The sequence below is a fragment of the Microcaecilia unicolor genome, chromosome 1 (genome assembly GCF_901765095.1).
Source record: "Microcaecilia unicolor chromosome 1, aMicUni1.1, whole genome shotgun sequence".
Taxonomy (NCBI): domain Eukaryota; kingdom Metazoa; phylum Chordata; class Amphibia; order Gymnophiona; family Siphonopidae; genus Microcaecilia; species Microcaecilia unicolor.
The window spans coordinates 536,246,266-536,267,939 of NC_044031.1; the positions used below are offsets into that span (position 1 = coordinate 536,246,266).

Genomic DNA, 21,674 nt, shown 5'->3' on the forward strand with positions numbered 1-21,674 from the left:
GTGGGACAGACGAGGAGGAAGTCGATCCCCCTCGGCATCGAGGGATCGGGTCCGACAGGGTTCGGTCCCGAGGGCCCTGGGTAGAGGGAGTGACCGGGGCCGATTGCCCACGCGGCCTCTCACCCCTGCCTTCACCGGAGGACCGGTGGGCCGACGGGACCTGTGCTCCTGGGGTCGATGCCGTCGGTGCCGATTTCGTGGACATCGATACCGGTACCGAAGAACCGGCCGTTGATACCGATGCCGTCGAAGTCGACGTCGAGGGGCCGGCGCAAGTTCCAAAAAGACGGTCCCGAAGAACTTGCCTCGCTACCTGTGTCCGTTTCCGGAGACCGAGACACAAAGTACACGACTTGGTATCGTGCTCCGGCCCGAGGCACTGGAGGCACCAAGCGTGAGTGTCGGTCTGCGAGATATGCCGGCCGCACCGACCACACTTCTTAAATCCACTCGGGACCTTCGAGGACATCGACGGAAAAATCGCGTCGGCAAAGTCAAAGCCGTCGATGGTGGCGGTAAAAATCACACCTCGAAAACAAATCGACCGTGCGGCCACAAGGCCGCAACGCGACGCCCCGCTAAGAGACGAGGGAAAAACAAAGTTTGTTTGTTTGTTTTTTCAAACCAAAGGGAAAAAACAACGAATCAACGAAAGAAAATTAAAGAAAATTTGCGGCGAAAGCGCGATCCGGTTTCCGGGGCTGACAGAGAGAGAGACGAACGCGGCTCTCTCCAGCGCGGAAAAAAAAAGACTGAGCAGGAACGGTCACGCACGGGCGGGAAGACGGCCACGCATGCGCGGTGGGCGTGCCCTGCGTGCGGGACTGCCCGCGAAGTTTTGTTCCGGTTGGTGGGGGCTGCCGTGGACGTCAACCCCAGTCGTAAGAACAAGCAGCCTGCTTGTCCTCGGAGAAGAATGTTTTTAATGACTTTTTGAACAGTTGATGGTCAGTCAGTTCTTTCAGCTGTCTTGGCAGAACGTTCCAGAATTTTGGGCAGATGTAGGGGAATGACGAAGCAAATAGGGTCTTGTATCTAACATTCCTGCAGCTGGGAAAATGGAGATTGAGGTAGGTCCTTGCAGTCGGGAGCGCATTGCGGGCAGGTAGATCTATAAGTTGGAGCATATATTCCAGGGCTTCCCCATGAATAATCTTAAAATGTCAGTAGGGAAGAAGCAGAAAACTGATTTTTACTCTGCAGTTCCAATTGTATTTTATCAAATCTAACACTATCGCCTGTGTTTCCAAAGGTGCGCTATAGGCACGTTAGCGTTTTTAACGCACGTTAAACGCTAACGCGTGTCAAACACTAACGCACCTATAGGGATGTACTGGCGCATTAGCATTTAACGCGCCTTAACTTTAAAGGCGAGTTAAAAACGCTAATGCGCCTCAGTAAACATACCCCTATATGCTAAACCATGTAAGGATCAATATTCATAACGGTTTTATCAAGCAGAAGAGGTTCCTGCCCAGTTAAACCCCACTGAACAAGCCAATCCCAGATATTCAGCGGCACTTAACCAGGTAGTTGAATATCCCCGCTAACCAGCCATCCCCTAACCAGTTAGGGGTGGTCCAGGGACAGAGTTATGACCGAATGGCAACTTAGCCGGTTAGCAACAATATTCAGTCCATTATACAGTTAGTATAGCAAAAACGCTGTCCTACCTTCATGTGCCAAGTTAACCAGACACACGGCCAGTGCTCGATTAACTTCTGGGTCAGTGCACATAGCCAGATATTCAATGCTGGAAGCAGCACATGCCCCAGTATGGAATATCTAAGGTTAAGTCAACCTGCGGCTGGAAATGGCTTATTAGTCGCCTACTATTGCGAGCTGAATATTACTCTCTATTCTTTAACTGCCATCATATACTGTATTTCTCTGTCAGAAAAGTTGGGCTGCTGGGGACTGACCAAGATGGCGTCGAGTCCAGACGCATTATGCTGAGCTTCGGAGAACCTATTCCTAAACAACTTGTTTCCTTTACCATAATGCCTAAGAGAAAAGGAAAAACGAGAGGAGGTTACTCCTTACCCTCTGTGGACCCTACTCTTAGACAGGTCCCGATTACAGCATATGCGACGCCAACTATATCAACGGGCGTTCCGCTGTCCGGTTCAGAGAGGAGTCCCGGCTTGGAAAGTGAAGTTTCACTTAGCTCACAAAGCCCAGTAAAACAGGTTCTGAAGGCGGAGGGCAAGCTGGGAGGCTTGCTCGTTTCGCCATCAGAAGTCGAGGCGATACGAGAGAAGGAGAAGTCCTCCCAAGCTATGGCGTCACCTCAGGAGGGAGAATCTCCCAATACCCAGAACCTTTTGCCTACTCCAGCGGAAAACGGGCAAAATAAGATCATTTCAGAGTTAAGTTCTGCTGTGTCACTAGAAGGTGAAACACAACCTAATCCTGAGTTAGCCCTACAACCGTTGGTTAAACCATCTAAGGTAACGCTTGAATCTCTGTGGTCAGCTATGGAATCCCTGCACAAGGTCCGTTTAACTTTTATTTACAATACAATGTTGAATGTCTCAAAGATAGACTCTTTACAATCTCAGATGGTTCTTCAAGAAGCAAATTTGAAGAAATATGATATATCGTTATCCCAAGTTAAAGAAACAGAATGTAAATTGATTCAGAACGCTGAAATGGTTAATCATAAAACAGAGAACCTGGAAAACAGGGCTAGACTATTAAATTTGAGAATATTAAATTTTCCTTGTGTGAAATATATCTCCCCGAGAGACTTGTTTCAAAGATTTTTTTTTAATTATTATTCATTTAGTGAATTATACAAGAAACATCTTGTGTGGAAAAGTGTATATTACCTAGGAAGTTACTTAAAAGTAACAATAAACAAATTTATAATACATACTTTAGGAAAAATTAACACTCAAGTCCATAAAGTGAGATCCAAAACTTCAGAGAAACATGGAGAGAATAGAAAAAAGGAAAACCTTAATAGCAATTCTGTTAAGTGGAGTTGATATCTTATTTATCCTTAACGCTTTTCCATTTTCGCTGAGGCTATAAGCGCCGATATATGGGCAGGTTCTGTAAATACATATTTCTTTTCCCTAAGTCTTACTATGCACTTGCAGGGGTATCTTAAAAAGAAGGTACCCCCCCCAAGTGCAGAATTTCAGGCTTAAGGATCAAAAATTGTTTCCTCCTTTGCCTTGTCTCCTTGGAGACATCTGGAAAAAGTAAAATCTTAAAACCTAAAAAAGGTTTATCCATATTTCGAAAAAACAAACAGAAGATCCAATTTTTGTCAGGCAATAGTGCAACGGTCGCGACCAAAGTAGCTGCAGTTGCCAACTCAGTGTCAGAAGTCTCAAGCAAAAGAGAAACATCTATCTATAGGATTATCAGTCACTGGATTAGAGTCCTTCCCTGGTATGTAATATACTTGTGAGAACGGTGGCAGATTCTGGTCAGGTATATTCAAAACATCACGTAAATAACATTTCAGCATATCAAGAGGAGCAACATTTAACACTCTAGGAAAAAGTTAACGAATCTCAGGTTATGACTTTTAGTATAGTTATCAAACGTCTCCATTTTCTGCCTGAGATTTGTCAAATCTTTTATCATAGTTGGTTGTATTGTTTCAAACTTCACAATTCTTTGATCCATTTTTTCAATTTTGTCGTTCAAAACCTTAGTTTCTTCCTCTTTTTTTTTTAAGTCCATTTCCAAGGACTTTACTCTCGGTATAACTTCATTAATCTGTTTTATAAAAGTTTGCCCCAGGGTTGACACTAAGTCCCATAATGCATTTAGTGTCACTTCCTTTGGTTTGACTACTAACTCTGCTGGAAGTTCATACCTTTCAGAGCGTTGCCCAAGAATCTCGCTTTCTCCTTCAGCTTCTCTCCCCTCATTCCGTGGCGTTTCCATGGGCAAACTGCTCTCCATTCCTTCCTCAGCTGTAAGAGGAACCTCCGACCGACGCTCTTCTGGGTCCGTGATTCCCACTTGGGGCGACCCTGTCGATTCTGATAGGAAGGAACTAGCGCCAATCGGTTGGGGAGGAGGAGTGCATGCAGCGGGGCTCAAAGTGATGTCAAAGCCGGGGGAAGCCGAATTCTCTCTTTCACCGGCATTCCCTACCGGAGGCGTTCCGCCGTTTTGACCAACTCCCTGTGGTCGCACAAAACGATCCATGGGACCAGGTAAGGAGGGAGGTGGCGGGAAGGCTCTGACCGCTAATCTCCCTCTACGCTTAGGCATTATTAAAATCCGGAGGAGAGCAAGTCACAGAGTCTTAACAGAGCGCGGCCATCTTGGATCCCTCTCGTTTCAAAGATTTTTAAAAGAGGTTCTTAAATATCCTGATAATGGACTTCTTCCAGTTCAAAAATTATATTTCCTTCCTAATCGAGAAGCCAGAATAAAAACTTTACCGACTTTGAATGTTTCCTCAGAGAACTTGGATATCTCAGCGCTTCTTGAGACCTCACTTTAGGTCTACCTTTTTGGTTTCTTTTGTTTTTTTTGCAAGATAAAGAGGCCCTATTAAGACTCTATTTGAGGGGGTCACGTGATGCAGCGCCGCTGAACGGACGTCCCGAGCACCGGCTCTGAGCCTGACTCCCTATAAATCGCGAAATTAGCCCGCAAAAAACTCTCCAAAACTACCCACCTGATCGGAGGTATAATATAAACACTTGCGCTTCCACTTGATCCGGGAGCGAAGCTGATTACAGCGGTGAGTAACTGGAATGCCCGCGAAAAGCCGGTACAGTAAAAAGAATCGAGTGCAGGACGTGCGACTTAAGATGGCGGCGGCAAAAGAGTCCGCAGGGGTGGTGAATCAGCCTGCAGTGGGCATGCAGGAATTGATAACCCAGGTCACGGCGATCCTGGAGGAAAAGCTTTCCAAATTCCAGACGTCTGTGGAGCAGATTCGGGAAGCGGTAGAGCGGCAAAGCGCCAGGATACAGCAAGCGGAGGAAAGGATATCGAGGCAGGAAGACAGGTCAGAGGCCGCAGACGCTAGAATACAAGCGCTTGAACAACAATGCACGCGCCTGCTACAGTAAGTAGATGATCAAGAAAATAGAAGCAGGAGAAATAATGTGAGAATTCTTGGAGTGCCAGAGTCTGTGAAAGATAAAGATTTGTGGAAGCTGGTGGAAAGCTGGCTCCCTGAGCAATTGGGCATAGAAACATCGGGCCTACCCCTGAAGATCGAGAGAGCTCATAGAATCGGGCCAGTGAGAGAGGGAGATGCGCGTCCACGGCCAGTAATTATTAAGATTCTTAATTACGCGGACAAAGAAAATTTGATGCAAGCTTACAGAAGGAAGAAAGTGGTGGAATATGAGGGGAAGAAGTTACTTCTTTTTCAAGATTACTCCGCCGTGTTTTCAGAGCAGCGCCGGAAAATGGGACAGCAGTGCAAGAGACTATTTGATAAGGGAGTTAAATTTGCACTGCTGTTCCCAGCTAAAGTGAGGGTCCTGCAGGATAATAAAGCACTGTTCTTTACTGATCCCAAGGAACTGGGCTCTTTTGTGGACAGGTTGCAGGCGTGAGATTGGAGCCAGGGTCTTACCAGTTGGAGCAGAATCTTCAGCTCACGATTGTTTACCAAGATTATACAAGGAATTGAGAAGCTTGGAGTGTAATATGGAAATTAACCTGGCAAACAGCATTTTACACATTTAAACTGAAATAGAGAAGAATCACCTTATTCAAGGACATAACACGACACTGTGAAACAGCTCTCTGCAAATATCAATTTATCAATGGGAAATTGCACAGTAGGAAACACAGACAACTATTTATGATTCAGCTGGTGGAGGTTGGACTCTAGTACGGGAGGATGAATTCTCTCCAGTGAGAGCTGATCTCCTTTAAATTCGACCAGGGGAGAATTTAAGCTTCTCATGGAGCAGAGCCCTCTAAACTTTTCTTTTATTTTCAATATTGGGTTGTTCAAAGAACTGAAACCTCGCTTCGGACTCTATGGGGAAATTGTTTTCTTACTGGTTTTTGTTCCTCATTGCTTCTAGTCTGGAGTCAAATTCAATCACTGAAGATGTCAGGGGGGATTAACGCCAAGCTCGTGAGACAAGACTCACAACCCTCTGATCCCCTCTATTGCGATGTTTGAATTAAGTGGACAGTGGCAAGTTGCCAGTGGCCTTGCCGGGACCGAGAGGATGGCTTTTGACCTCTGGAGTCTGGCAGCAGAATGGAGGAAGGATCCTGCTACCCTGATTTGCAAGAGACATGGTGTACACTTATATCAAAATCAGCAGGGCTGGAAACCCTCGGGACCTATTTGAATTGAAGCAGCAGATGCAAGCCCTTGAGGACCAGGCTGGTGTAGTATATTGAGAATGGTTGCATGTGACTGAGATTTATTGCACGCAGTGACTTGAATAAGGGAGGTGGCTGGCCGGGCAGGATATCATCTTGCCAGTGGAAGCAAAGATATCCAAGACCCAGAGGGGGAAGCGGATCTGGCTTGGAGAAGTTATGATCCGTGAATATGTTGGCCCATGTGAATTATTGCATCTAGTGATTTGGCCTGCTAATAGGCCGATAGTAGATTAATAGACCTGCATAGTGTCAGGTGATTCTTGTTGAAAAATCCCCCCCCCCCCCTCTTTTTCTTTTGCTGTTATAAGTTAAGGACAAGTTCATGTTAGCTGTTAATCAAGAGTTCATTATCTTGTGTTGAAGCAAGGAATGTATATGGGAATTGGGGGGAGGTGGGTAGGAGAGAAGTGGGAGGGGAAGAGGGAGCCGGGAAAGTTGGTGGTGTTTAAGGAAGGAGTGTGTGTTGTGGATTGAAAGGGTGCGGGGAAGGAAATGGGGTTGATTAGGGGAATAAGCGAAGAGGAGGGTAGGAATAGGGCAGGGGAGGGAAGGGATGGGCAGGGGAAACAAAGGTTGCAATCGCCCCTATTGGAGGAGCATACACAGAGGTACACGTGGCAAACCCCGGAATCACAAAGTATGCGGTTCCAGAGACCGAGAGAGAGGAAAGAGATCCTGGGAGTCCAGCTGGGAGACTTTCAGGAGGCAATAAAAAAATCAGATTGCCTTATTTGGCTGTTTGATGTGGCTTATGGCTAGTCTTAAGATAGTAACGCTGAATGTCGATGGAGTGCATTCCCCGGTGAAGCGGACTAAAATATTGCAGGCGCTCAAGCGGCAGAGGGCTGACATAGCTATGATACAGGAAACCCACTTAAGCAGATTAGAACACCTCAAACTAAAGAGGGATTGGGTTGGAGAAGTGTTTTTTGCTTCATACAATGGGAGGCAGCGAGGAGTAGCCATATTGATTAGGAAAACACTAACTTTTGACATGCATAAGCTATATCAAGACCCAGAAGGGAGATTTCTCATAGTGGCGGGGCTGCTGCAGGGTAAAAAGGTGGTGCTGTGCAATGTCTACGCACCTAATGTCTACTCTCACAAATTTTTTACAACACTGATAGCCAAATTAGTTGTGTTTGACACCTATTATTTAATTGTTGGGGGAGATTTTAATATTATCAGTGATCCTTCGATTGACTGCAAACCCCCCAGAAAAGTGGGAAGAGACCATGATGACAAGGGAGTGAACCTAGTAATGCGGGAGTTAGAGCTTGTAGATATATGGCGTCATCAGCATTTGGAGGAGGCTGATTATACTTTTTTTTCTCATCCCCATGGAGTGCATTCGAGACTGGATTATCTACTGGTCACCCATTCAGTGAGTATGGCTGCTTTGCGAACAGGGATTGGGGTGCCGGATGTGTCTGATCATGCCCTGGTGTGGGTGGAATTGAATTGGGGAAATAGAGAGGGTCTGGCAAGATGGAGGATGAACCCAGCATTATATCAAAGTAGGGCTTTTCAAATTTATCTGAGGAAGTGCTGGATGGATTATATAGAGGAGAATGACGGGAACTCAGTGAGCTCGAGAATATTCTGGGAGGCTGCAAAGGCTGTACTGCGAGGGAAAATCATAGCTTATGTCGCCTCGCAGAACAAGAGCCACAGACAAAAAATAGATGCCCTTACAGTGAAGCTGAGGGATGCTCGTAGGGCCCTTATTGGGCTTCCCTCTGAGGCTAATAAAACAGCATATGGGCAGTGCAGGAAAGAAATGCAAGAGATCCTGGATGAAAGTTCGACTTATAACATTAAGCTTTATAAATACAAATTGCATCAGTGGGGTAACAAAACTGGCAAACTGTTGGCATCCTTGGTGAAGCCCAGGACAACTCGAAAATTTATCAGTAAAATTAGAATGGGAGACGGGAAAGTTAACATACTGACCAGAGACATACAAAGGGAGTTTGTGAACTATTACTCGTCCTTATACAAGGAGGCCCCTTTTTCAGAGGACAAGTGTGAGGAATTCCTTGCAGGAGTTGAGCTTCCCTCCCTAACGATGGAGCAATTGTACACGTTGAATGCGCCAATACAAGGGAAGGAGGTTCAAAAGGTCATCAAACGATTGAAACTGGCAAAGGCGCCAGGCCCAGACGGGTTGGGGGTGGAATACTATAAAATCCTTCAGGATGTAATAGTGGCGCCCTTTGTTTCTATGTGTGAGGAAGCCAGGGAGACAGGGACTTTGGGAACGGTACTTAATCATGCACACATTGTAGTAATCCCCAAACCAGGAAGGGATGACGAATTGGTGGGTTCGTACAGACCTATCTCCCTGCTAAACCAAGATGTTAAAATATTGGCAGCAATACTAGCAGACCGACTGGGAGGGGTGATACCCTGCCTGGTGCATCCTAACCAGGTGGGATTTGTCCAGGGCCACTTTGTATCGGCAAACATCCTAAAAGTGTGTCGCATTTTGATGGAGAGGAGAGGGATAGCAGGGGACGCTATAGTGACCAGCTTAGATGCGGAAAAAGCATTTGATAAAGTGGTGTGGCAATATATGTTCTGGATAATGAAACGGTTCGGTATCCGGGGGGAGTTCCTTGAATGGGTCCAAGCTTTGTACAATGGACCAACGGCACAGATTATAATTAATGACTCCTTGACTGAAGCATTTTCCCTGGGGGGCGGTACTAGGCAGGGGTGCCCGCTGTCACCCCTCCTATTTATACTGACACTAGAGCCCCTAGCGGCTAGGATACGACAGGACATCAGTCTGAAAGGAATCAAAGTGGGAGGAGAGGAGCACAGAATCAATTTGTTTGCAGATGATATGTTGCTCTTGCTGGATGAAACAACCCGCACGCTGCCCGTGGTGATGGGTATTATTCAATCATTTGGGGAATTTGCGGGCCTCAGCATAAATTTTGAAAAGTCTGAGGCCCTGCAGGTTAACACTCCGAGTGCGATTGCAAACTCACAGAACTTTCCATTGAAGTGGGCACAAAGGGGCATTAAGTACTTAGGGGTTTACCTTAGTGCGGACCAGTCATGGGCTTACAAACAAAACGTGATAAATAAGTTGGAAGAAGTAAAACGTTTGTGTCATTGCTGGAAAGATCTACCACTAAATTTTATGGGAAGAATAGCCCTGGTTAAGATGGTAATGGTGCCTAAGTTAATATATCCATTGCAGATGCTTCCACTGTGGGTGAGAACCCCGGAGGATAAACAATACAGAAGCGTCATAAGCACTTTCATTTGGCATGCGAAACGCCCCAGAATATCTTTTGTAAAGTTGACGAGGGATAGAGGACAGGGGGGCCTCAGACTACCAGACCTGAGAAGGTACAATGTGGCAGCCCTATTATGCTGGATCCATGAGCTGATCACAGGACAGGGATTTTATGCCCTCCCGGGATTCTGGGAGAGCTGGTGTGGTTTAAATGACCCCTTTACAGTATTAGAATCATGGGTAGTACAGGGTGCAAAAAAGACAGTGGACAACCCGTATGTGGCAGCATTGCAGCTGGCATGGAGATGGTGGAGAGGACAAGGAGGAGCGATGAGGGGAACCAGTCCCTTTTTGCCGCTGGTGGGAAATATGGCTTTCCCGGCAGGGATGGGAAGCTCAGTGTTTCAGAGTTGGCGGGATAAGGGGTGCAGATTCATAGGACAATTTAGGAAGGATGGAGACGATGTCTTCCCAGCCTTTGACATGGTCAGACACGAACTGCAGATCCCTCGTTCCCAATTTTTTGCATATTTGCAAGCACGAGATTATATTTTAAGCATGGAACGAAGGAGTAAAAGCCTCGCCCGCTTTACACAACTAGACTATACATTTATGCGGATGACGCCTCTATGTAATAAAATGGCAGGGTGGTACCAGGTGATGAGGGAACATCAGAAAGCGCCCCATATGGTGCACTTAGCAGAGGAGTGGAGTAGGGATGTAGTAGAAGAAGTTACAGTAGAGCGCTTGGGTGCGATATTTCGAAATTTGGGCAAGCTTACTCCAAATGCAGCGCTGCAGGATATACAATATCGAATTCTTAACAGGGTCCACACTACTAAGTGTTATGATTGGGTTCTGAACCCCTCTCAAACTTACCTCTTTCCTGGGGGTCAGCTTCTTAGCTGGCTTCTGTTTCTTTTCTCTTTCCTTTCTGAGCTGGCTCTGTCTCTCTGTGCTGGCAGCTTCCAGCAGCATGGGGTTAATTGTTTTACTTTACTACAGCTGTGTGTGTGTTGCTTGAGTTGCTCTAACTCTCTTTGGGTGTACTGGCTTCAAGTGTTTCACGGTTTTGCATTGGTGTGGGTTGGGCCTCTCTGGGTCAGTGTGCTTTTGCCTAGGTCTAGGGAGTGTGACATCATCAGGGAGGGCCTTGATAAGGAAGTGGTGTTGTTTCCTTCAGGGCCTTTGCAACAGTGGTGTTTGCTGTAGGTAGGGTGGTGCAGTGTGCACTTCTGACTCTGTGTCTAGTTTCCCTGCTTGCTTTTGCTAAGGTCCAGGTTAGTGTTAGTGCAGTGTGCACTGGTGTTTGTGTGTTTGGTCCCCCTGCTGTTCCCTCTTGGTTTTGGAAGCATTGCTGTGTGTAGGGCTTTGGAAGCTCTGTTGCTGATAGAAGTACTTCAGGGTTTGGTGTTGTTAGGAACACTGCAGAGTTTGCTGTTAGAAGTACTTCTGGTGTTTGTGCTATTGGGAGCATTGCAGTCTTTGCTGTTGGTGTTTGGTGATTTAGAATCACTTTTGGCTTATGTGTTAGCTTCCCTTCTTTTTCCTTGTGGCTCCCCTGTCTTCCCTTTTAGTGCTAGGAGCTCTTCTGGTTGCTTGCCAGAGTAGTGCTTAGGAAGCACCTTGTTAGTTGTATCTAGCTTGCTAGAGCAGTGCTTAGGTAGCTTGTCAGTTTTGTGTTTAGCTTATTAGTGTAGAGCTCTGCTTGTAGCTTGGTGCTTAGTAGCACCTGTGTTAGCTTTGTGTTTAGTTCCCTGCTCTGTTAGTTTAGGGCTTAGGAAGTCCCTTTCTTGAGCAGGGCTTAGGAGCTCCTGTTTAGTATAGGGCTTAGGAAGTCCTTTTTGTCAGTATACTGTTAGGAACACTCCTGCTGGTTTAGGGCTTGGGAGCACGTAGATCAGTTTAGGGTTAGGAGCACTTCTGTTTCCAGTCCTGGTCCCTATGTCATCCGGTATCCAGTAAGTCCTGTCGGCTACTCGAACCCAGGAGCTCAACTCCTGGGGGGCTTAGTAGCTAAGCGCAGGTGAAGCTGTGCGGACCAGTCCAGTGTGCTCCAGTCCAGTGTGTTCCGATCCGGTGTGTGTTCCAGTCTGGTGTGTGTTCCAGTCTGGTGTGTGTTCCAGTCCTGTGTCCTCCAGTCCGGGGGATTCCAGTCCATGTGTTCCGGTTCGCTGGGCAGTGCCTGTAGTCCCTGCCGGTGTGCTTACCCAGTGTTGGTTGGTGGGTTTTGCCTGCTGCTGTCGCTCCTCGGCAGCAGCCCAAGGGCTCACGTTTGCTCCAGAGCCCGGCCCCGCGGGCTCTGAACCTGAGAACCTGACAGATTGCAAAGGCCATGAGCCCGGCAAGAACCCCCGCCCAGCTGACCCAGCTGGGGTCCAGCTCCATCGTTGTTCTTGATCCTTCTATGACTCTTCGTCAGTATCGGAATAAACTGTTGTCTCATTCTGTTTTGAAGAAGACCCCTGAAGCGGCAACTGAGAGAAAACGTGTCCGGTGGCTTGGAATTGCTGAAAACCCAGTTTCAGATATGGACCCTTTTATCACGCTCGCTGAGTATTGCCGCAGCCTTGTCTTGAATCCAGCTTTGTGGGATACTCCTGAAGCTGTCGCTGAGAGGAGACGTCTTGGGAATACCACGCTCTGGGCCCAGCAGGGGTCCAGTCCCGTTCAAGCAGCGCGCCCAGACAAGCCTCTGAATCCAGTCCGAGCAGCACGTCCAGCCAAGCTTCAGAGTCCAGTCCGAGGGACGCTTCTGACCGAGTCTCCGATGCCAGTTCAAGTGGCGCTTCCACTCAAGCTTCAGAGTGCAGTCCGTGGGACGCTGCTGGCTGAGCCTCCGATTCCAGTCCGAGAGGGGCTTCTCACCGAGCCTCCGGTGCCAGTCCAGATGGCGCCAACACGCAAGCCTCGGAGTCCAGTTCAAGTGGCGCTTCAAACCAAGCCTCCTAGTACAAGTTTGGACCCCAGTTCCAACCCCATTTTTGATCTGGATCCGTTTCTGACACTCCAGGATTACCGGGTTGCACTTTTGTCTGATCCAGCCTTGAAGAATACTCCTGAAGCTGCAGCAGAGAAAAGGCGTGTCTCCTGGCTTGGGTTCGAAGAGAACCCAGTTTCTGCTATTGACCCTGCTACCAAGCTCTTCTTTTATCGCTTCCAGCTTCTCTCGGATCCAGCCCTGCTGGATACTCCTGAAGCCCAAGCTGAAAGAAGGTGGCTTCCTGATTTTTCCCGCCAAACTTCTGAGTCCAGCCTGAAGGGCTTTGCCTGCCAAGATGCTGAGTCTGGATCGAGTTGCAGTCCCGGTCAAGAGGCTGAGTCCGGGTCAAGTTGCAGTTCCGGCCAAGATGCTGAGTCCGGAGCGAGTTCCAGTGCCAGCCGAGATGCTGAGTCTACGCTGAGTACAGAGTCCAGCCGAGACAATGAGTCCACGATGAGTGCTGAGTTTACACCGAGTGCAGAGCCCAGCCAAGATAATGAGTCCACGATGAGTGCTGAGTCTACACCGAGTGCAGAGTTTAGCCGAGATGCCGAACCAGAATTGAGTTACAGTCCCGGGCAAGATGCTGAGTCCGGGTCAAGTTACAATCCCGGCCAAGATGCTGAGTCCGGTGAGAGTTGCCGTCCCGGTCAAGATGCTGAGTCCGGGTCAAGTTGGAGTTCCAGTCCCAGGCAAGATGCCGAGTCCGGGTCAAGTTGCAGTCCCGGTCAAGAGGCTGAGTCCGGGTCAAGTTGGAGTTCCAGTCCCAGGCAAGATGCCGAGTCCGGGTCAAGTTGCAGTCCCGGTCAAGATGCGGAGTCTGGATCGAGTTGCAGTTCCAGTCAAGATGCGGAGTCTGGATCGAGTTGTAGTTCCAGTCAAGATGCGGAGTCTGGATCGAGTTGTAGTTCCAGTCAAGATGCTGAGAGTTGTAGTTCCAGTCAAGATGCTGAGTCTGGATCGAGTGGGAGTTCCAGTCAAGATGCTGAGTCTGGATCGAGTTGCAGTTCCAGTCAAGATGCGGAGTCTGGATCGAGTTGCAGTTCCAGTCAAGATGCTGAGTCTGGATCGAGTTGCAGTTCCAGTCAAGATGCTGAGTCTGGATCGAGTTGTAGTTCCAGTCAAGATGTTGAGTCTGGAGTGAGTTGCAGTTCCAGTCAAGATGCTGAGTCTGGATCGAGTTGTAGTTCCAGTCAAGATGCTGAGAGTTGCAGTTCCAGTCAAGATGCTGAGTCTGGATCGAGTTGCAGTTCCAGTCAAGATGCTGAGTCTGGATCGAGTTGGAGTTCCAGTCAAGATGCTGAGTCTGGATCGAGTTGCAGTTCCAGTCAAGATGCTGAGTCTGGATCGAGTTGGAGTTCCAGTCAAGATGCGGAGTCTGGATCGAGTGGTAGTTCCAGTCAAGATGCGGAGTCTGGATCGAGTTGCAGTTCCAGTCAAGATGCTGAGTCTGGATCGAGTTGGAGTTCCAGTCAAGATGCTGAGTCTGGATAGAGTTGCAGTTCCAGTCAAGATGCTGAGTCTGGATCGAGTGGTAGTTCCAGTCAAGATGCGGAGTCTGGATTGAGTTGTAGTTCCAGTCAAGATGCTGAGTCTAGATCGAGTTGCAGTTCCAGTCAAGATGCTGAGTCTGGATCGAGTTGTAGTTCCAGTCAAGATGCTGAGTCTGGAGTGAGTTGCAGCATTGGCAGTCAAGATGCTGAGTCTGGATCGAGTTGTAGTTCCAGTCAAGATGCTGAGGCTGGATCGAGTTGTAGTTCCAGTCAAGATGCTGAGTCTGGATCGAGTTGCAGTCCCAGCCGGGATGCTGAGTCTACACCGAGTGATGAGTCCATGATGAGTGCTGAGTCTGCACTGAGTGTAGAGGCCAGCCGAGATACTGAGTCCACGATGAGTGCTGAATCTGCACTGAGTACAGAGTCCAGCCGAGACAATGAGTCCACGATGAGTGCTGAGTCTACACCGAGTGCAGAGCCCAGCCAAGATGACGAGTCCACGATGAGTGCTGAGTCTGCACCGGGTGCAGAGTTCAGCCGAGATGCCGAATCAGAATTGAGTTACAGTCCCGGGCAAGATGCAGAGTCCGGGTCAAGTTACAGTCCCGGCCAAGATGCTGAGTCCAGTGAGAGTTGCCGTCCCGGCCAAGATGCTGAGTCCAGGTCAAGTTGGAGTTCCAGTCCCAGGCAAGATGCTGAGTCCGGGCCAAGTTGGAGTTCCAGTTCCAGGCAAGAGGCTGAGTCCGGGTCAAGCTGGAGTTCCAGTCCCAGGCAAGATGCTGAGTCTGGGTCAAGTTGCAGTCCCGGTCAAGAGGCTGAGTCTGGGTCAAGTTGCAGTTCCAGCCAAGATGCTGAGTCCGGAGCGAGTTCCAGTCTCAGGCAAGATGCTGAGTCTACTCCGAGTTCCCATTTCTGCCAAGATGTTGAACTCCTTCTGAGTTCCAGCTCCAGCCAAGGGGCAAGGTCTAGTCTGAAGTCCAGTTCGAGTTCCTGTCTGGCTTCAGATTCCAGGATGGGTGTGGGCTCTAGCCCAGTTCTGGCTGCTACAGTGGAGTACTATACAATTAGGGACTCAATAGAGCTGCTGGAGCACTCGTATTATCAATCACTAAATGGCTCCAGTCTGTTAAATACAAAATATCTTTATTAAACACGTGTGCTACAAAACCTGCTCACGTGTATTTAAAACCTTCACTCACAAACAAAATTCTCTTATATCTTTCATACTCATTCACACCTTATAGTGCCTACATAGATAATCTATAACAGATAGGATTTATATACACACATTACTTTCTTGAATATCATTACACGCTGTGTCAATGTTCGTGATTTCACGCCTCTCAAGGAGACTTCACAAAATTAGAAACAAGAAACCTTTACATGTGTCCATTCGCTCTGTTCTCCCGGTTTCCAGTTTCACATAAAGTTTCATGAAAGTTCATAGAAAGCCCCAAAAACGCTTCTCTGGGGATAAATAAATCCACTTTCAATGGGCTTCAGGCACTAAGTTAGCGGAATGAGACATTCAATCTCATAGCTGCTGTTACTCTGGTCCTTAAACAAACATCACTACAGTGGAGTGCCAGGAAGTCAAGGAAGTTGTGGACTCCTTCAGGAGATGGTTCCTGTTGAATAGAACTCCGCTTGTTGCATCCAAGGCTCTGATCCTGCCTAGCAGCCGTTCTAAAGAGCCTCGTGGCGGCCAAAGCCATTCTGGTTTCCTAGTTCCAGATGTACTTGTCACGTCCTGCCCTGCCGCCCAGATTTATGTTGTGAAACCCATTGGGAGATTTCATCACAGCTACCCATGGAGACCTAAATTGTCTTTTGAGACCTGGAGCTCCCGTGGGGACACGGGAGCCTTGAGGGGGAGGTGCTGTTATGATTGGGGTCTGAACCCCTCTCAAACTTACCTCTTTCCTGGGGGTCAGCTTCTTAGCTGGCTTCTGTTTCTTTTCTCTTTCCTTTCTGAGCTGGCTCTGTCTCTCTGTGCTGGCAGCTTCCAGCAGCATGGGGTTAATTGTTTTACTTTACTACAGCTAGGGTTACCATTTGTCCGGATTTCCCCGGACATGTCCTCTTTTTGAGGGCATGTCCGGGGCGTCCGGCGGGTTTTGCCTGCATGCACGTTTGTCCGGATTTCTGGACAAACGTGCGTGCGGGAGGGCGCGCGTGCGTGCAGTTGCGCGATCCATCGGCGCCGTGGGTCTCCCCTCACCTTCCTTACCATCTTCCCTGGTGGTCTAGTGACGTCTTTCGGGGCAGGAAAGAGCCCCCTCTTTCCTGCCCGGAGCTCTGCCTTGCCCATCCTCCTTCTCGGTCTCTGCTGGTGATTCAAAATGGCCACCGAGAGTTGAAGTCTCGCGAGGCCGCTTCAACTCTCGGCGGCCATTTTGAATCCTCAGCCGAGACCGAGAAGGATGTAGGCAAGGGCAGGCAGCGCTCCGGGCAGGAAAGAGGGGACTCTTTCCTGCCCCGAAGACGTCACTAGACCACCAGGGAAGATGGTAAGGAAGGGGAGGGGAGCATGTGACAGGGGGAGGGGAGTATGTGATGGGGGGGTGCGGGGGAGGGGACTATGTGAAGAGGGGAGGGGAAAGGGGGCGGAATTACGATCCAAAAGGGGCGTGGCAGTGGGCGTGGCGGGTGCAGGCGGGGGCGTGGCATGTGTCCTCTTTTTCAGAGGACACAAAATGGTAACCCTAACTACAGCTGTGTGTGTGTTGCCTGAGTTGCTCTAACTCTCTTTGGGTGTACTGGCTTCAAGTGTTTCACGGTTTTGCATTGGTGTGGGTTGGGCCTCTCTGGGTCAGTGTGCTTTTGCCTAGGTCTAGGGAGTGTGACATCATCAGGGAGGGCCTTGATAAGGAAGTGGTGTTGTTTCCTTCAGGGCCTTTGCAACAGTGGTGTTTGCTGTAGGTAGGGTGGTGCAGTGTGCACTTCTGACTCTGTGTCTAGTTTCCCTGCTTGCTTTTGCTAAGGTCCAGGTTAGTGTTAGTGCAGTGTGCACTGGTGTTTGTGTGTTTGGTCCCCCTGCTGTTCCCTCTTGGTTTTGGAAGCATTGCTGTGTGTAGGGCTTTGGAAGCTCTGTTGCTGATAGAAGTACTTCAGGGTTTGGTGTTGTTAGGAACACTGCAGAGTTTGCTGTTAGAAGTACTTCTGGTGTTTGTGCTATTGGGAGCATTGCAGTCTTTGCTGTTGGTGTTTGGTGATTTAGAATCACTTTTGGCTTATGTGTTAGCTTCCCTTCTTTTTCCTTGTGGCTCCCCTGTCTTCCCTTTTAGTGCTAGGAGCTCTTCTGGTTGCTTGCCAGAGTAGTGCTTAGGAAGCACCTTGTTAGTTGTATCTAGCTTGCTAGAGCAGTGCTTAGGTAGCTTGTCAGTTTTGTGTTTAGCTTATTAGTGTAGAGCTCTGCTTGTAGCTTGGTGCTTAGTAGCACCTGTGTTAGCTTTGTGTTTAGTTCCCTGCTCTGTTAGTTTAGGGCTTAGGAAGTCCCTTTCTTGAGCAGGGCTTAGGAGCTCCTGTTTAGTATAGGGCTTAGGAAGTCCTTTTTGTCAGTATACTGTTAGGAACACTCCTGCTGGTTTAGGGCTTGGGAGCACGTAGATCAGTTTAGGGTTAGGAGCACTTCTGTTTCCAGTCCTGGTCCCTATGTCATCCGGTATCCAGTAAGTCCTGTCGGCTACTCGAACCCAGGAGCTCAACTCCTGGGGGGCTTAGTAGCTAAGCGCAGGTGAAGCTGTGCGGACCAGTCCAGTGTGCTCCAGTCCAGTGTGTTCCGATCCGGTGTGTGTTCCAGTCTGGTGTGTGTTCCAGTCTGGTGTGTGTTCCAGTCCTGTGTCCTCCAGTCCGGGGGATTCCAGTCCATGTGTTCCGGTTCGCTGGGCAGTGCCTGTAGTCCCTGCCGGTGTGCTTACCCAGTGTTGGTTGGTGGGTTTTGCCTGCTGCTGTCGCTCCTCGGCAGCAGCCCAAGGGCTCACGTTTGCTCCAGAGCCCGGCCCCGCGGGCTCTGAACCTGAGAACCTGACACTAAGGTAAAGGGGAAACAGTTGGGAATGTGGGAAGATGACAAGTGCAATAAGTGCAAGAAAAATGTAGGAACATTTTTACACTCGTTCATGGAATGTCCAACACTTCACAAGTTATGGGTCGGAGCGTTGGGATTAGTGGAAGAGGTTTTGCAACGCTCAGTAGAGTGGAAGTACTCGATTATATTAATGGGGTGTGGAGAATCACTTCGAGAACAAAAATTGGGGGCAGCCCACTGTAAGTTTGTGTTATTGGCAATGATGTTGCTTAAGAAGTGTGTGCTGCAAGCGTGGGTAGATGCTGAGCCACCACACCTAAATGTATGGAAAAACTGTATGGTTGAGATGGCCAACTGGGTAAGCTTATCGCTCAGACTTTCTGCCTCAGGGAGGAACCGCCAATACAGAGACATTTGGGGGAGAGCACTGAAAATACTTTTACCACCAGACTTAGCAACAAGTAATTAAAGGGGTCTGCATGTAATGGGGCAGGAGCAACCTTTGGGGGAGGGGGGGTAGGGAGATGGGAGGGAGGGGGGTGTAAACGATAAAAAGTTATGAAGCCAAGACTGGTGAAGAGAAGACCATTTATGTACTATTGCTCTGTTTTATCACAAAAATGTGGATGGTTGGTTTTTGTTTATAACTGGTTGTCTCTGTCTTCATACAATAAAAATTTTTTTCAAAAAAAAAAAAGATTATTTGAGACAGCCAACTCCACTTCTTTTCTTGGGAGAAAAAGTTCAGATATTTCCAGACGTTTCTAGATCGACACAAGATTGAAGGAAAAGATTTCTATCTATGAGACAAGAGGTTTTGACCTTGGGTGCTAAATATCAGTTAAGATTTCCCTGTAAATGTGTAATTTAAATGGAAAACACAATATTTCATTTCTTTGAACCAGCACAACTCCGAACATTCATTGATGCAAGAATTCCTAAATGACTTATAGCGATTCTCTGGACTTAAATTGAAGATAAAAAGTTGGATCTCTAAACGCCTTTTTTCTCTTTACTATGTATAATTTCTTTTTTTTTTAAATATCCTTATCTTCTTTATAGCATTTGTTTATCAGTCTCCCCTCATTTTGTGGACTACTGCCTATAAATGTTAATTTTGAAAAGGGAAATTTTCCCTGATTGCTAATTTCTTTGTAACTTTTGGCATATTTCTTGACAAAGATCGCTTTGGAAATTGTTTAAAATTATAAAGAAATAAAAAAAGAAAAGAAAAGAAAAGTTGGACAGCTGTACAATCGATGTAGCCAGTTTTCCTTCTCAGGATACAAACATAAACATATTCTATTTATTACGTCAAAACTCTTAGTTTATAATATAGTATCAAACTACAGATATTTACCTTTGCTGTCATGGGACTGAAGCTGTGGTGGTTGGCTAGGAATTTCAGTTTCTGCTAAAACTTGCACATTTTTATTTGTATGACACTGAACAGAGAAACAAGAGAAATTTTTTTAACAATTTTGAAAGCAGTCTTTTGGAAATAAATACTTATTGCACTTTAAGAGATCCCACCTCTGGTACAATTTGGGTAAAACAAAGTTAGAAGGTATTCTCCAAGAACAGTAATATAACATATCCTCACATGTGGGTGGCATCATGCAATAACATCCCCACACAGGAACAGCTTTCCAGCTTCAGAAAAACTTTTGAGAAAGTTCACAGTGCATGCGCATGCTTTCCCATCTGCCACTGTTGCACAAGATCTAGCCAGTGGAGTTTCTACATACTACAATGTAAACTTCAACAGGGAGGGTATGTGAGAATATGTATCCTGCTGTCCCTGGAGAACATATGCTGAGGGTAAGTAATTGTTTTCTCCGAGGACAAACAATATATTAATACCCTCATCTGTGGGACTCCCTACTACAGGCTGCCTTCAACAAAAAAGGGAATAGACTGATGGCTCTACAACAGGTAAGGCTCAAGAACAGAGTAACCATCATTACAATAGTTTTTTTGAAAGCAGCATTGAACAGAATGGGCTTAGGGGAGGGGAGTTGAATTCTAAATCCCATATAAATTCTGGAGAACTATCTGGCCAAAGCCAACTGTTGCATCAGAACTCCTGTTTCAAACAGTGATGAGATGTGAATATGTAGACTGAAGACCATATTATAGCTATGCAAGTTTCCTCTATGCAGACTGACTTCAAGTGGGCTACCAATGCAGGCATAACTCTAACACTAGGAACTGTGACATGACCCTCTACAGCAATGCTTCCTAATCTTTTTGTGGTTGTGACTCTATGATCATAGCCAATAAAACTGTGTGAACCCCCCCCCCCCAAGAGGTACAGAATAATTATGCATCTATGGAGAGCCAATTCAGGCTTTGACCCCAACAGCAGCTTTTGTGACACCATTTGGGGTCCCGATCCACAGTCTGGGAAGTTCTGCTTCAGAGTCACCCCAGTCTGAGCATATGAAGGAAATGCAGTCTAAGGTGGTGTAGAATGAGAAGTGAATCAATTTTTTACTCATCAAAAAGTACAAAGACTAGGGGATATTCAATGAAGTTACATAGAAACACTTTTAAAACAAATAAGAGGAAATATTTTTTCATTCAACGAATAGTTAAGCTCTGGAACTCTTTAATGGAGGATGTAGTAACAGTGGTTAGCATATCTGGGCTTAAAAAAGATTTGGACAAGTTCCTGAAGGAAAGTCCATAGTCTGCTACTGAGACAGACATGGGGAAGCCAATGCTTACCCTGGGATTGGTAGATTGTAATGTTGATACTATTTGGGTTTCTGCCAGGTACTTGTGACCTGGACTGGCCACTGTTGGAAACAAGATACTGGGCTAGATGGACGATTGGTCTGACCCAGTATCGCTATTCTTATGTTCTTATGAGTGTGCTTGCCGATCACAGCCCCCATTGTTTTTGGGTCAAATACAACAAAAAGGTGTATTGACTTTCTATGGGCATTAGTCAGCTCCAGACAGAAGGCCAAGGCTCTCTTATAGTCCAAAATGTGCACAGCACTTTCACCTTTTCGGGCATGAGATTTTGGAAAAATACTGGTAGAATATGTGATTTGGTCAGATGGAATTCCAATACTACCATAGGAAAGAACCTAGAACGAGTGTGGAGGACCAATGTATTGTTGAAAAAGTTTGTATAAGGTGTACCTGCTACTGATGTCTGGAGCTCAATGACCCTGTGGGCTAAAGTATCTGCCACCAAAAATTGGACCTTCCAGGTCAGGTACTTCAGGTGACAGTTACCTAGAGGCTCAAAAGGAGCTTTCATCAGCTCAGTTAAAATGACGTTGAGATCCCGTGACACTGTAGGGGGCTTGATGAGAGGCTTCAATTGAAGCAAGCTCCACATAAAATGAGCGCTAAAGGCTGAGTAGAGATGGGTTTACCTTCTGTTTGGTGATAAGCGCCAACTGCACTAAGGTGACCTGACTCTGATTGATGTAGAAGATATTCAAGCAGATTATGTTTAGGATAGGAAAAAGGATCTAGGTCTTGCCCTCAAACCAGATAGCAAAGCTGTTCCATTTAAAACTATAAAACCTCCTTGTGGAAACTCATCTGGAAGCCAAC

The 21,674-nt window shown here is 47.2% G+C and overlaps 1 protein-coding gene across 1 annotated transcript in view; it reads right to left on the reverse strand.

The window, feature by feature from the left end:
- Positions 1-21,674, reverse strand: part of C1H8orf88 (chromosome 1 C8orf88 homolog) — a 222,499-nt gene that overhangs the window by 65,557 nt on the left and 135,268 nt on the right. Inside the window, exon 4 of the mRNA XM_030190185.1 lies at positions 19,459-19,543. Within this exon, the coding sequence (XP_030046045.1) occupies positions 19,459-19,543 (85 nt within the window). The remainder of the gene's footprint in view (positions 1-19,458; positions 19,544-21,674) is intronic.